Here is a 12,054-nt window from a genome sequence, read left to right on the forward strand (position 1 = left end):
ATCAGCTGCACCCTGAGTGGACAACTTGTCTTTCAACCAGAACCTATGTAGCAGTAGGATCACTGGGATGTTACAGTCACCTCCCCGTTGTTTTCTTTTCCCCTGGTACTTGGTAATGATCCACACCACGTAAGAGTAAGGATTTTGAGTACCCTGCTATGAAAATAAGGTACCCCGCCCTTAAACAGCAACTGCAAATACTAACCAAAGGTTTTAAGTCGATCAGGCATGACACAGGAAGCTAAGGAAAGAAAAGGATCCTTAATTCTTGGAGCAGCCAAAGGCGATCTGAAAAGTGGCAAAAAGGAACCAACGAGACTGGGGATGTACTGAGTTAGACCAGGAGGTTTTCTCTTGATAACAGTGTCCAGCAGTCCCAAGGCTGTTTCCAGTTCATTATCAAGCTGTAAGGAAAACAACGTGGGTGACTACCATAAATTACTCTGGTAGCTGCAGAGCTGGCAAAAAAACTGTCATCAACACTTACCTCCTTGAGTCGTTTTCTTATCTGGGATTCCTTTTCCAGCTGTGCCTGCATCAGCTCTTTCTGCTTGCTAGTCAGCTGCACCTCATCCTTTATCCCCTTCTTCTTCTTTATCTCCTGCAAAGAGTGCATCATGGACATCACCAACTGGGAACTCTTAACACTGTACCCTCACTGAGAAAGAGGAACAAGTTGGACACGTTATTTTTCACAATTTACTTTTAAAATGGTATGAAAATATTTTTCCAAGCATATCACTCTGAAGACACAAATGGAGATCAGGAGGTCAGCGATACTTCAGTGTTCTACTGGCAGCATAACATTAGTTCTTCCCAGCTTTCAACTGATCAAAAATTATTTTCTATCATCAGAGAGCTGTCTGCTTCTTCCTACAGTGGGTGGACATAACATTCTCCCCAGGACAAAGAAGTCAATCTTTGAAAAAGGAATACTCCAATCAACCCTGTTCCCTTCTTTTCATCAAATCCTTCCCCCAACACACACACTGCTCTGGCCAGACTGAACACAACTGCTGGCTGTCAACAAGACCAAAGCATCTATTTAACAACTCTTTCTGAGACAGACATGCAAAATGCATTGAAGAAGAGGTAAAACCAGGTACTACCAACAAGTAAGCACACTCATAAATCATCAGAATGAGTAGAAATTGATACAAATAAGTTACAAGAGAAGAGAAATTCAAATAATCTTTCCCAACACTGTGCACATGCCACAAGCCATGCAACAAAAACAGATGAGATACCTGTTGTCCCAATCATCACTAATGGCTTCCTGCTTTCCACCAACTCACCTCCTTCAGCTCCAGCTCAATGATTTGTTCCTTGAAGGAGTAAGCTTTATTCTCCCTCTTCATGTTAGCCTTTTTCATACTATCCTGTTGAGCACTGAGAAAAGAAGTTCAGAGATGAATCAGGACTGCTCTGAATTAAGATTCAGGCATAGAAATATAGGAACTCCTGTCCAGAAAAAGAGCAGCTGACAAATCCATTCACCCATAAGCTAGATGCCAGAAGGAATCAATCTCCATGTTCACAGAGAAGAGAAATTATACAAGTCCTACCTCTGTATTATAGACTTATCATACAGTTCTCCCTCCGGTGTCTTCATGATGGCAAATTCCTCTCGAGTAACCTGACACAGAGCTGGATTCTGCATTGATGCTGAGATGGTGCTGATGAGCTGGGGGAGCACTCTACCAGGTGAGAGCAGAGAGAGAGATCCCACTGCATTCATAGATGACTACCAAGAAAACAAAGAGATAAAAACCATGTAATAAGTATTCTTTGACATTGTTTTAAGAGTATGTCAGATGAAGCAGGCAATGTCATATTCCTTGATAGCAACATCCTTCAAGTTTTAATACCTCATCCAGTAGGTACCATTGATTTATTTAGAGTTCTACTTAGCACATTCTTCCACCTTAAATCCCAGTAGTTTTTACACTGGAGACCTTCTCTTTGGAACAGCCTTTTCCCTAACTCACAGGCAGACCTCCTTCCTTACAGGCCAGCTGGTACTTGACTCCACTAAAAAATTACTTTGTTCAAAAACACATCCTCATGCTAACAGTGGAAAAGCAGAAGTTCACCTGGTTGTCTGGAGCGTAGGCAGTGAGTCTGGGTAATATGTCATTCAGGTGTTTGGTAATAAAGTCTTTGGGATCTATCTTCATCTTGACAAGGAGGGCTGGCCAAAGACCTGGCTGTACTGCCACTAGCATGAAGAACAAGCAAATATAATAAATACAAAGCAGATTGCAAATACAACTGAACAAAAAGGCAGGATTAAAAACGAAACAAAACAAGGTATATCACCCACGACAGCGAACTTATCCCTTCACTTACCCAGAGATGGATGATGGCTCACCAGCAGCATCTCCAGAGCCAGCTTTTCTGTCTCAAAGGAATCCACACCCAGCCCAGCTACACTTGAGATGACACACAGTGCCTCATGAAGGACACGGGGAGGAATATAAGTCTTTCCTTGCTCCGACAGCTCGCCCGACTCCATCACCAGGACCTCCTGAGGCATAACCTAGCAGACAATTCATCATTAACATCACAGCAAGCCTTCCTGAGCAAACTTTCCTAGAGTGAAACCATACATAACATCAAAATTTAGCTCATTCTGAAAATGCAATCCTTCAGTTTTCAAAGAAAAGAAAGGACAACAGTGGAAGGAAGCAAAGTGCTGACAGTAATGGAAGGAATAAGAATGGAGACTGTCCTAGATTTGGCATACTGGAGTAAAATAGAACTAAAACTAGTACTTTTAGCAAACAGGACTTTGGAAAAGGTTGAACAGTTGGCTAGAATATGTTCAAATTCTGCTGTCTACTTGTACTCAGTATCCTTCAAACACTTTATTCAAGCAGTATCTGTAATACAAGACTTCATTAAGTGTAGTCACAGAATGGCCAGGGTTGGAAAGGACCTCAAGGATCACGAATCTCCAATCCCCCTGCCACATGCAGGGCCACCAACCTCCCCATTTAATACCAGCCCAGGCTGCCCAGAGCCCCATCCAACCTGGCCTTGAACATCTCCAGGGATGGGGCATCCACAACCTCTGTGGGCAGCTGTTCCAGCACCTCACCACTCTCATAGTAAAGAGCTTCCCCCTGACATCCAACCTAAATCTTCCCTCCCTCCCTCAACTTAAATTTTTAGTACCTAATTAATGCAACTTAGTCTATTTAGCAAGGTGCAAGGTGTGCTACCTTGTTCAGTGGTATCACACAATGTTTTTCTTTTTCTTTTCTTTTTTTCTTTTTTTTTTTTTAATCAAAGCTGGAACTGAACCATTTTCCTAGCACGTTGTATTTCAATGCTAACAGCAAACCTAGGGTAGAGAGCTGACCAGCAGCAGCATACAAACAGCTAAGAAGGAACGAGGCTTCTTGACTACTCACCTTATGAGAGCTGAGAACCACTTTTAGCTCCTCTAAGAGCCCATAGGCCAGTTTGTACCCTCCCAGAGAGGACAAAAGCTTCCTAACTGTCTGATGGGCCTGCCTTCGAACATGCCAGGTCCGACTCAGCAGCACTGCAACAAGGGCACGGTGATACTGCCTGAAAACAGAGCAACAAACAGGTCTAGCAACAGAAGCACCAAGCATTCAGCATTCCGTGCAAAGTCCCAGGCCCTCCCTCTCCACCACCTGCATTAACTTCCAGGAATCAGACACAGATCAGTAGCAGTAAGTGCACTCTACGTACTGGATTTTACTCTCGGGGAGCCGCTGCGCGTGGTCCAGGAGGAGGCGCTCGGTCAGCTGCAGCACAGTGCACATGGCTGGGGAACAAACAAACATTTAAAGCAGTAAGTCATGTCATAAGGAAGCAGACTTATTTTTTTTTTAGCCTGAGAATGAACAAACAGCAAGCAGGACACATTCAGGTAACTGTCCAAAATGAGCCTCTACATAAGCCTTCCTCAGTGAAGCTAGAGATAAGTCCAGCTCAGATCTGACAAGACCAGAAACAGAATTGTGAGCTAACAGAAATGCAGTTGGCTTCCTTCCTGCAGAATTTCACAAACCAGTGAGTGTCTACTTTTGTGTAAATAACAGAGCAAACCAAATAATAACCATCCTGTTCACTGCGTCAGTACTGTTAATTCCTAAGCACTGCTGCAACACCTTCAGTGACAATAAAATGTGTAATGAACTCATACAAAAGTGCATAATGCTATGTGAACTGTAGCCTTGGTATTTGATCTCATACCATCAATTGAGCTTCCACTATCATTAGCCCTTTAGTTTGTATATCAATATTCAATCATATCATAAGAGAAGGAACAGAAAGCCCTGGAATACAGGGTAGGTTATAATGCATACTAAGTAAGGCACAGGTGACTTTCTACATTCAAGGCATCAAGTAGCTCAGGATATTCAACACATTAGCTGGATATTTCTGCTCACTGTTAACCAATAACAAATCATGACAGTGCTTACTCCCACAATAACAGCTTTAATTTTTGGAGTTAACATGGCAAAGTTTCTAAGGCTTAGAGAAGAGCTAACTACAAAGGTAGCTCTCCTAAGTACCAGCTCATAGAATTAAACAGTAGCTGGATACATAATATCTGACCATTTACCTTCCTCTGAAGCAGACTGCAGGAACTTCTCAGAGGTAAAAATTTGTTTTTTCTCATCCAGGATCAGCTGCCAGAAGCCACTCAGCTTAGACTCTGGTAGGAAAGAAGAGATGTCTATTCAGGGCTTACCAAACGAGCTTACCAGGGGACACAAAATACAGTTGTTTTTTTCTCCTGACATTACTGAAGCTATTTCTAGCTTCACTTGCCTTCAGCTTAAAGCTTCTCATTTCTCATTCAGAACTATAAACAGTCTAAAAAACATCTGCTGAAAAAAATAGATATTTCTCTACAGCATGCCTGTGAAATATAAAATCTGCTGCACCTTAACCTTTCATACGATAAGCCTTTCTAAAAAAGAAAAGGAGGAAGTTGATGTCTATCGTTCGATACACAGAACACATCTGGATTTTATATCCTGGCAGATGAATGAATTCAGATAGTTCTTGCAAAATGCTCAGATCTGGTCCTGCTGTTTTCCAAAGATAGTTTGTACAAAATGGCAAGCAAGTAACACTTTCAAAGCTTCATTCGTGTCCCAGCATGTAAGGTCTGTGTGAATTTTCTGTCAGAAAGAGAAATGCTGCCCCAAGTGAATGGATGCTGCAATTTGCAAGGCTGCAGACGTTCACCACTGACATCACCAGGAGATCAGAACACAGCCTTCCCTGGTTTAGCAAAGGCAGTGATTCTACATGCAGAAGCAATGCACCAATTAAGGAATGGCATTTCATGCATGCAGTCAAAAAAAAAAAGTTATTCCTCAGAAGCTGCTCATATTGGATTCTGCAAGATGTTCTGTCATCTTACCAGTTTGTCCCTCAATGACAGACATCCTGCAGATCAGCAAAGCTGCAGCAACCCCTTCCGTTACCATGGGAATCTGAGTACTTTGAGATGCTGCTTTTTCTACTGTCTGGATCAGCAGGGGTAGCAAGTCCATGGCCTGTAACAACGTGTCACCTGGGGACACAGAACAAGACAAACTGCAAAACACAGTCCTTCACGTTACCAAAGATACCAATGGTTCTTCTGTTGCAAGATGCAAGAAGCAAACCACACACTGACAGAGAAGACCCTGAATTTCCCAGAGTATCTGCCCATCACTGACTGAATTAGACTTCGACCGTCAAGGTGAGAACCACTTCAGCCCTTCTGTCACAGGTAAAATGGTCTCATCCCAACACAATTTCTATTCACAGGGTGAAAATGGCAATTCAGTGACATAAAAGGAAGTAGTTCATACTATGGGATATCTGACTTTGAAGACTACATTTCTCTAAGAGAACAAAAGTAAATTCCTGGCAAGCTACAACCATCTGTTGCATCTCAAATGGTCACAAGCCAAGGAATCTCACTGATCTGCGACCCTCACTTCCCAGGGAACTGATCTAGTTGTTCCTGATGTTTCCAGGAGCAACTCTTCACATGATACTAAAAGAAAGTAAAAAGATGCTGCAATTTTGTACACTGGAGTATTTGCAGGTGACATTTTAGCCGTAAGCTTGTCAGAGTTTACAAAGTCACCTACTTCAGAAGTCCAAAAGTTGACTGCTTTTCTCTTTAGCCCACAGTCAAGAGAATTATTGACAGCTACAGCCTTACCTTTGAAAGAGGCCAGCATGCACTGCAGGTAGGCGTGCCTCACAGCTGAAGTAGAGGTCTTAAGGCCAAATGCTTTCTTCAGCCATTCCACCATCTTCTTAGGGACTTCAGTGGTGAAGCGAACACACCACAGAGCCAGGACAGAGACTGCATGAACCAACGTGCCTTCATGGACTAGGAAGTAACAGTGCCCACATCAGTACAGTAAAGGCATGAAGCACAGGAACACGGGAAACAGAAAGCAGGTAACAAGGCTGGGGTGAGGGAGGAAATTAATGCACGTGCTTCTAGCAGACACAGCATTGTCTCCACAGGGCTACTCAATAAAACAGTGCGATGGATTTTACAACGCAACAGGCAAGAATCAGGATTTGTCTTGAATAACAGGCCACACAAAATGTCTGCCTGAGATAAAAGCAGCTTAGCAAACCCCCAAAAAAGGCAAAAGATTTCACCTTCTTGTTGCAGGAAGGGGATGAAAAGCTCAGCCACAGTTCCAGCCAGAGCTTGGCTAGATGATCCAGAAACCACATGGTGACTAAGGCTGCCAATCCCTGAAGGAAAGACTTGTCTCATTAATGCCCAAACTTCAAGCAGTCACCACAAAATCTCAAAACAATCTCATTTCAGTCTTTGCACAAACATCTCTATTTCACTGCTACATCTGGATGCCAAATTCACCACCAACCAACACTTGTCTCCAACCCTGCCTTCATTTTTACACAGCATACAGTCACCTTCCTTGCAGAAAACATTTTAACTTATGAGCTTATGACAGATAGTCAAGAATTTGCCTGCAGTATCCAGAACTCTCTACAGCATTACCTACAGCTAACTCAGAATAACCACGCAAGGCTCAGAACTCCCTCATTCAGCCACCTGGTGGATTTGCTCCACTTGAGAAGCAGCTTTCTTTTAGGATCCTCACCTGAAAGGACGCTCATCTTCTGTGCAACAACTGTCAGCTTCCCCTCTGAGCCTGTCCACAAGAAACAAATAGGTGACAGCTGACTTACAGACAATGGCCACGTGCTACATCAAGTATCTTCTCTGAAATACAAATGCTAGCTTTGTTACCCCTGATCCTGGCTAAGCAACCCTTATCACACAGACAACCAAAACTAACAGAAAATAAAACACACAAAACGACCTGAAGGCAACAAATCTTTGTTCACCTCCATTGCTTGACCTAGAATTTACTCACCCCCTAAGATGGCAAAAAGGTGTCTGCCCAGTGATTCCACAGCTGAAGGATCACTGCACTGTCGAGCCAAATTCTTTAAGGCAACAACTGCTTCATCCATGAGCTGCACACTGTTGGATTTCAGATGACCTAAAACATGATGCACAGACTAAGAGATCCTTATTACAAACCACACAAAATCAATGAGACAAGCATATATCTTTAAGTGTGGCCCTATATATTAAGTTATATTACCAAGTTATAGTATTGTTCTCCCACTCAAATAAATCAATCTCATTACCAGTAATCCAGCAGTTATAGGTGCAGACAAAAAGATGAAGAAAGCCTTATTCTGAATTCATCATTCCCTCCAGAAGTAAGCACTTACCAGCCAGTCCCTTCACAATGTCCAGAGCATACTGGCTAAGATCCAGGTTAACAGACGAGAGCAAACAAGAGATTGCTGAAGACAGAAGAAATAACGTCACATTATGTTTTGTTAAGTGATGTTATCTTTGTAATACATCTTTCCACACAGTACACATCAAGAGCAGACAGGGCCAGTAGGGATGAAAAACACCAAAACTGAAGCCCAACCAACAGATTCATTCAGGATTATTCTTAGCACTCAGCTGTGAAATTCTATCCTCAGCACAAACAGCAGCTATCACACACCCAGACTCTTGGAATAACACCACAAATGTCACCTCTCCACATCCAGCCCTTGGGTCCCCTGTCTACGCTCACAGAACCACAAGCATAGTCCAGAGGGATGCACACCCCTCACAGCTCCAGAACTCTGGAGAAACAACTGCTCATGCACTCTGGCAGAGCAGCGTACAGTGATGACACTCACTTTCAATTACATTCTCAGGGCTCCGTAGCAAGGATTTCTGCAGAGTTGGCAGAAGTAACTCTTTGAATTCAGCGTGAGAGATATAGCGAAGAAGTGGAGAGCAGCTGTCCTGCAAAGGGGACAAAGTGCTGAGCACAGCAGCAGACACTGCACGTGGGACAGAAGTATAACCAGGCCTGTAAGAGTATGTCTCACCAGCACATGCTTCTGAGGCTTTGTCTTGCTCATTAGGATGGTCTTCACGTAGAAATCCAGAAGAGCACTCTGAACAAGCAAAAACAGCAATGACAGCCACAAGACAACCTACACAGCCCTCTGCACACCACTGGCCAGGCTCAACACTTCACTCCACTTTGCTCTGGAAGACAGCCCCATCCACTAAGCAGAAGCTTTGATCTCATCCTCACATAAGAGAGTTGAGCAGAGATCAGGGCTCTCTGCTATACACACCAGCCCAACACTCAAAACCCACTGAGAGCCAGCTGCAGCCTGTAATTCCTACAGCCAGGGAGAAGGCACTCTGTGTAAAAGCACAGACTCACATATCTCCTACCTGCTTTATAAATTCATTCCACAATTTTAACCAGTGCATTCCTACTGAATTGATAGATAACGAAGCTCTGCTTCTCCACGACAAAAAGCAATGCTACTTATCATCCAGCCCCCAATAAAAAGGTAGAAAAAAAACCCAAAAACAACAGGAATATTTACCTTGTGGCGTTTAATAATATCAGTCTCTTTCTGAGCTGTGCAAAACTGTACCACAAGGCCCAGCATTGCAGCATAGCTCTGGTTTGGTTCAAGACCAAGGATGACAGACAGGTACTGATCCACCAGATCTTGGTTCTGATGAGGAACAACAACAACAAAAAAAGCACATTAATGCAACAGAAACTAGAATCGCTACTGAATAAAGTTAGATGAAGCATACATCACCTCTTTCCAAAGTCTGTTCAGTTTCTTCACTGCTCCAACCACTGCCTGCTTATGGGAGCCTCCCAAGACTTCCAAAAGAAGTAAACACTGAACCTCCACCTGCCAAGGGAAACAGCCAAGAGCCTCATGGGCCTGCTTCTCAGAGAGCTCGTGTCAAACCAGAAGCGTCAGATGCCAGTGATCAACTCCACGTGCTTACAAAGAACACCTTAGGCTGTTTCAAGATGCTACGAGCGTGGTCCCAGCAAGAGCTTACCAAAGAAGGCAGAAAGAAAGCAAAAGGCGACTTAATACCATATGATTGAGTATCACAGGCAAGGCAGGGATGCACAAGGAGCCAACAGTGTGTTTCACACAGCACCTTGCAGGCACCACTAGCACAGCCTAGCCTAGAAACAGCTACACACCACTGTGTGCAGAGCACGGGCAAGGCTGCCCCATCTCCTGCCTTCTCCAGAAGAACGGGAGAGATCAAAACCCACCAGAAAGCAAAGAAAAGCATCCTATCAACCCAGGTTTTAAGGTGACGCTGTTAGTCACATTCAGAATTATGTGCAGTCTTTCATCAAACTGAAGACACAAGCAATATGTAAGTCCTCATCTCCAAAGGGCATTTCTACAAACCAAAAAGAACCTACCAGTTTCTTCCAGGTTTCTCCCTGTCTCTTGTCAGGCGTTGGAAAGACTGTGCGGACCAGCAGGCATGTCCAGGAGAGTGCCAGCAGGGCTGCAGACCCACTGCTCTTACTGTTGCAGAGACAGAAGGCAGAGGTAAATCTACAGCTCCTGGTACATGCATTACACCTCCTAATCCAGAACCAATGCATCTACACCAAGACAAAACGTCAGCTCATCAGCAAGACATTTTACAGCAGAAAAAAGTACAGCTAAATTCTTAGTTTGTGGAAGAAACAACTGGTGCTCATAAGCTCTGATGGGGTTTGATTGCTTATTTGCTTGCATGTTTAACACTCAGAACTTCTGATCAGCACAAAAGAGGCCAAATCTCACCTGCTGAGAATGAAAAGATCTTTCTCTGATCTTTCCAGAAGCGTTACAGAAATGAGATAAATACTTTGCCAACTGAGACTGCCCAAAAAGTAACTCGAGATTTCTCATCTGCTGCTCATCTTCACAGCCACAGATGCCAAATCTTTTCTCAGCTTGCATTCCTTCCCAGCTCAGCTCTGATCCATGCCAAAATCTCCTCTCCTTCCTCCACTTCAGGTGGCAGAAGCCAATTCTCAGCTCCCTGAGGATCCCCCCCCATTCTGATCTCTCTTCAAGTGAGATAAGGTAGCAAATATTCTCATGCACAACGCCAACCACCTGACACAGACATCTGAAGGGTAAATGCTGTAACCCTGCAGACCTTTATACCCAGATCAGGTGCTTTTGTAAAAGCTACACTTCTGCTCAGCCCGAAGGCAAGAGGTGGATGGAGAAGGAGCATCCATAAGAGTTTATCCTCAGCGCTTCAGGCTTTAACAGAAGTAAAACTGTAACTTGGACCAAATCCACCAGCAGTAACACCGAGAGAATCCTTCTGCTTTCACAGAAGATGTGAAAGAGGTAAAATAACAACAGTTACACTGAGTTAGTCGCTACTACTTAGTCTTTAAATTGCTTTTTAACAGCCATTCTGAAAGCACCAGCAATTCAGAAGTGCTTCCACACGAAGCGCCGCGCACCTGGGAGCTCCAGCCTTGCCACTGATCCCTGAAGACTGAAGTGAGTGCAGGAGGTTTTTTGCTGTTGCATCTGGCTGGGACTCTGCCAGCTGCTGAAGTGCCAGCTGCAGGGCTCTGCGCGACGCCGCATCGCTGGTGGGGAGGAAGAACAGCTCTGTAGAACGATGAACCCTGCAACCCTGCCCACACCACACGCGTTGCAACCCTCGCAGCACACAAAGGGCTCTGCTTTCTCATTGCAGCCGACAGTTATTTTATCCCTGCTGTTCCAAAAAGCAGAGAAGGTTCTGGCAGAAAGCTCCGTTTCCTTCTCCAGCTGACAGAAGCCATGTGGAGACACTCCAGCAGGCTCCAAAGGAACGCACAGGCTCTGAGCAGCTTCTCTTCTGCAACCCTGCCTAAGTGTGTCTAAAGGACACCTCATCTCACTTCAACAGGACAAGGACATGGAGATGGGCATTCTCACAAACTGAACCACAGGATGCAAGTTTTAATTTCAAAATCAAAAGCACAGTGTTGTAAAACTTCTTAATGTCAAACCTAACTTGAGAGGATCATTAGGAGACATCAGCTTTCTGGCATTTACGCAGCACTGCCTGCTAACATTTCCAGATGCTCCATGCCTGTTTAACTGATCAGTGCCTTGACACTAACAGATTGAATAACACAGCTTTCTGCATCAAGTTACTCACCGGTATCGGTGCAGAGTAAGGCAGAAGAGTTTGCAAAGGCCTTTCACTGCACCCTCGGGAAGATCTGCAACAGATTGAATTTCAGAACATTTCCCTATCGATCACCAATGTCTTTAATACACGATATATTTAATGCACTTTGCAACTGCAGTCAGGAAGTGATTTCATCATAGATGAGGGTGTTTGCAAGGATCATACTTAGATTTCTCTCTTTTATACATGTTTTATGTGTATTTTTTAAACAAGGACAATAAACACACTATTCCACAGTCGCCTTCAGAATATGGGAGAAATCAAGAGGATTGATCAGAGTGTTGCTTTAATTATGACCATCTAAAATCTCTGCACACGCTCCCTCCATACACGGAAATATTTACGTGGGTTTATATCAACACTCCGTGAACCACTGCAAAACCAAGCAAAGAGTCAGAGAGAAACAAGCAAAGAGTCAGAGAGAAACAGGCAAAGAGTCAGAGAGAAACAGGCAA

General features: G+C 43.9%; 1 protein-coding gene across 2 annotated transcripts in view; it reads right to left on the reverse strand.

Moving 5' to 3' along the window:
- The window catches only part of GCN1 (GCN1 activator of EIF2AK4), a 40,555-nt gene that overhangs the window by 26,242 nt on the left and 2,259 nt on the right, over window positions 1–12,054 (reverse strand). For both annotated transcript variants that reach the window (XM_042828790.1, XM_042828789.1), the window contains exons 3-24: window positions 11,567–11,630; window positions 10,875–11,006; window positions 9,822–9,930; window positions 9,184–9,282; window positions 8,959–9,093; window positions 8,443–8,511; window positions 8,248–8,356; window positions 7,780–7,854; window positions 7,413–7,541; window positions 7,137–7,187; window positions 6,664–6,762; window positions 6,209–6,382; window positions 5,414–5,566; window positions 4,604–4,696; window positions 3,724–3,799; window positions 3,417–3,576; window positions 2,350–2,539; window positions 2,094–2,218; window positions 1,566–1,744; window positions 1,296–1,389; window positions 488–601; window positions 206–404 (exon numbers count right to left, since the gene is read on the reverse strand). In XM_042828790.1, the coding sequence (XP_042684724.1) occupies window positions 206–404; window positions 488–601; window positions 1,296–1,389; window positions 1,566–1,744; window positions 2,094–2,218; window positions 2,350–2,539; window positions 3,417–3,576; window positions 3,724–3,799; window positions 4,604–4,696; window positions 5,414–5,566; window positions 6,209–6,382; window positions 6,664–6,762; window positions 7,137–7,187; window positions 7,413–7,541; window positions 7,780–7,854; window positions 8,248–8,356; window positions 8,443–8,511; window positions 8,959–9,093; window positions 9,184–9,282; window positions 9,822–9,930; window positions 10,875–11,006; window positions 11,567–11,630 (2,628 nt within the window). The remainder of the gene's footprint in view (window positions 1–205; window positions 405–487; window positions 602–1,295; window positions 1,390–1,565; window positions 1,745–2,093; window positions 2,219–2,349; window positions 2,540–3,416; window positions 3,577–3,723; window positions 3,800–4,603; window positions 4,697–5,413; window positions 5,567–6,208; window positions 6,383–6,663; window positions 6,763–7,136; window positions 7,188–7,412; window positions 7,542–7,779; window positions 7,855–8,247; window positions 8,357–8,442; window positions 8,512–8,958; window positions 9,094–9,183; window positions 9,283–9,821; window positions 9,931–10,874; window positions 11,007–11,566; window positions 11,631–12,054) is intronic.

Source organism: Centrocercus urophasianus, unplaced genomic scaffold (genome assembly GCF_019232065.1).
Source record: "Centrocercus urophasianus isolate 14NV4802_14NV808 unplaced genomic scaffold, USGS_Curo_1.0 seq_30, whole genome shotgun sequence".
In the NCBI taxonomy this organism is placed as follows: domain Eukaryota; kingdom Metazoa; phylum Chordata; class Aves; order Galliformes; family Phasianidae; genus Centrocercus; species Centrocercus urophasianus.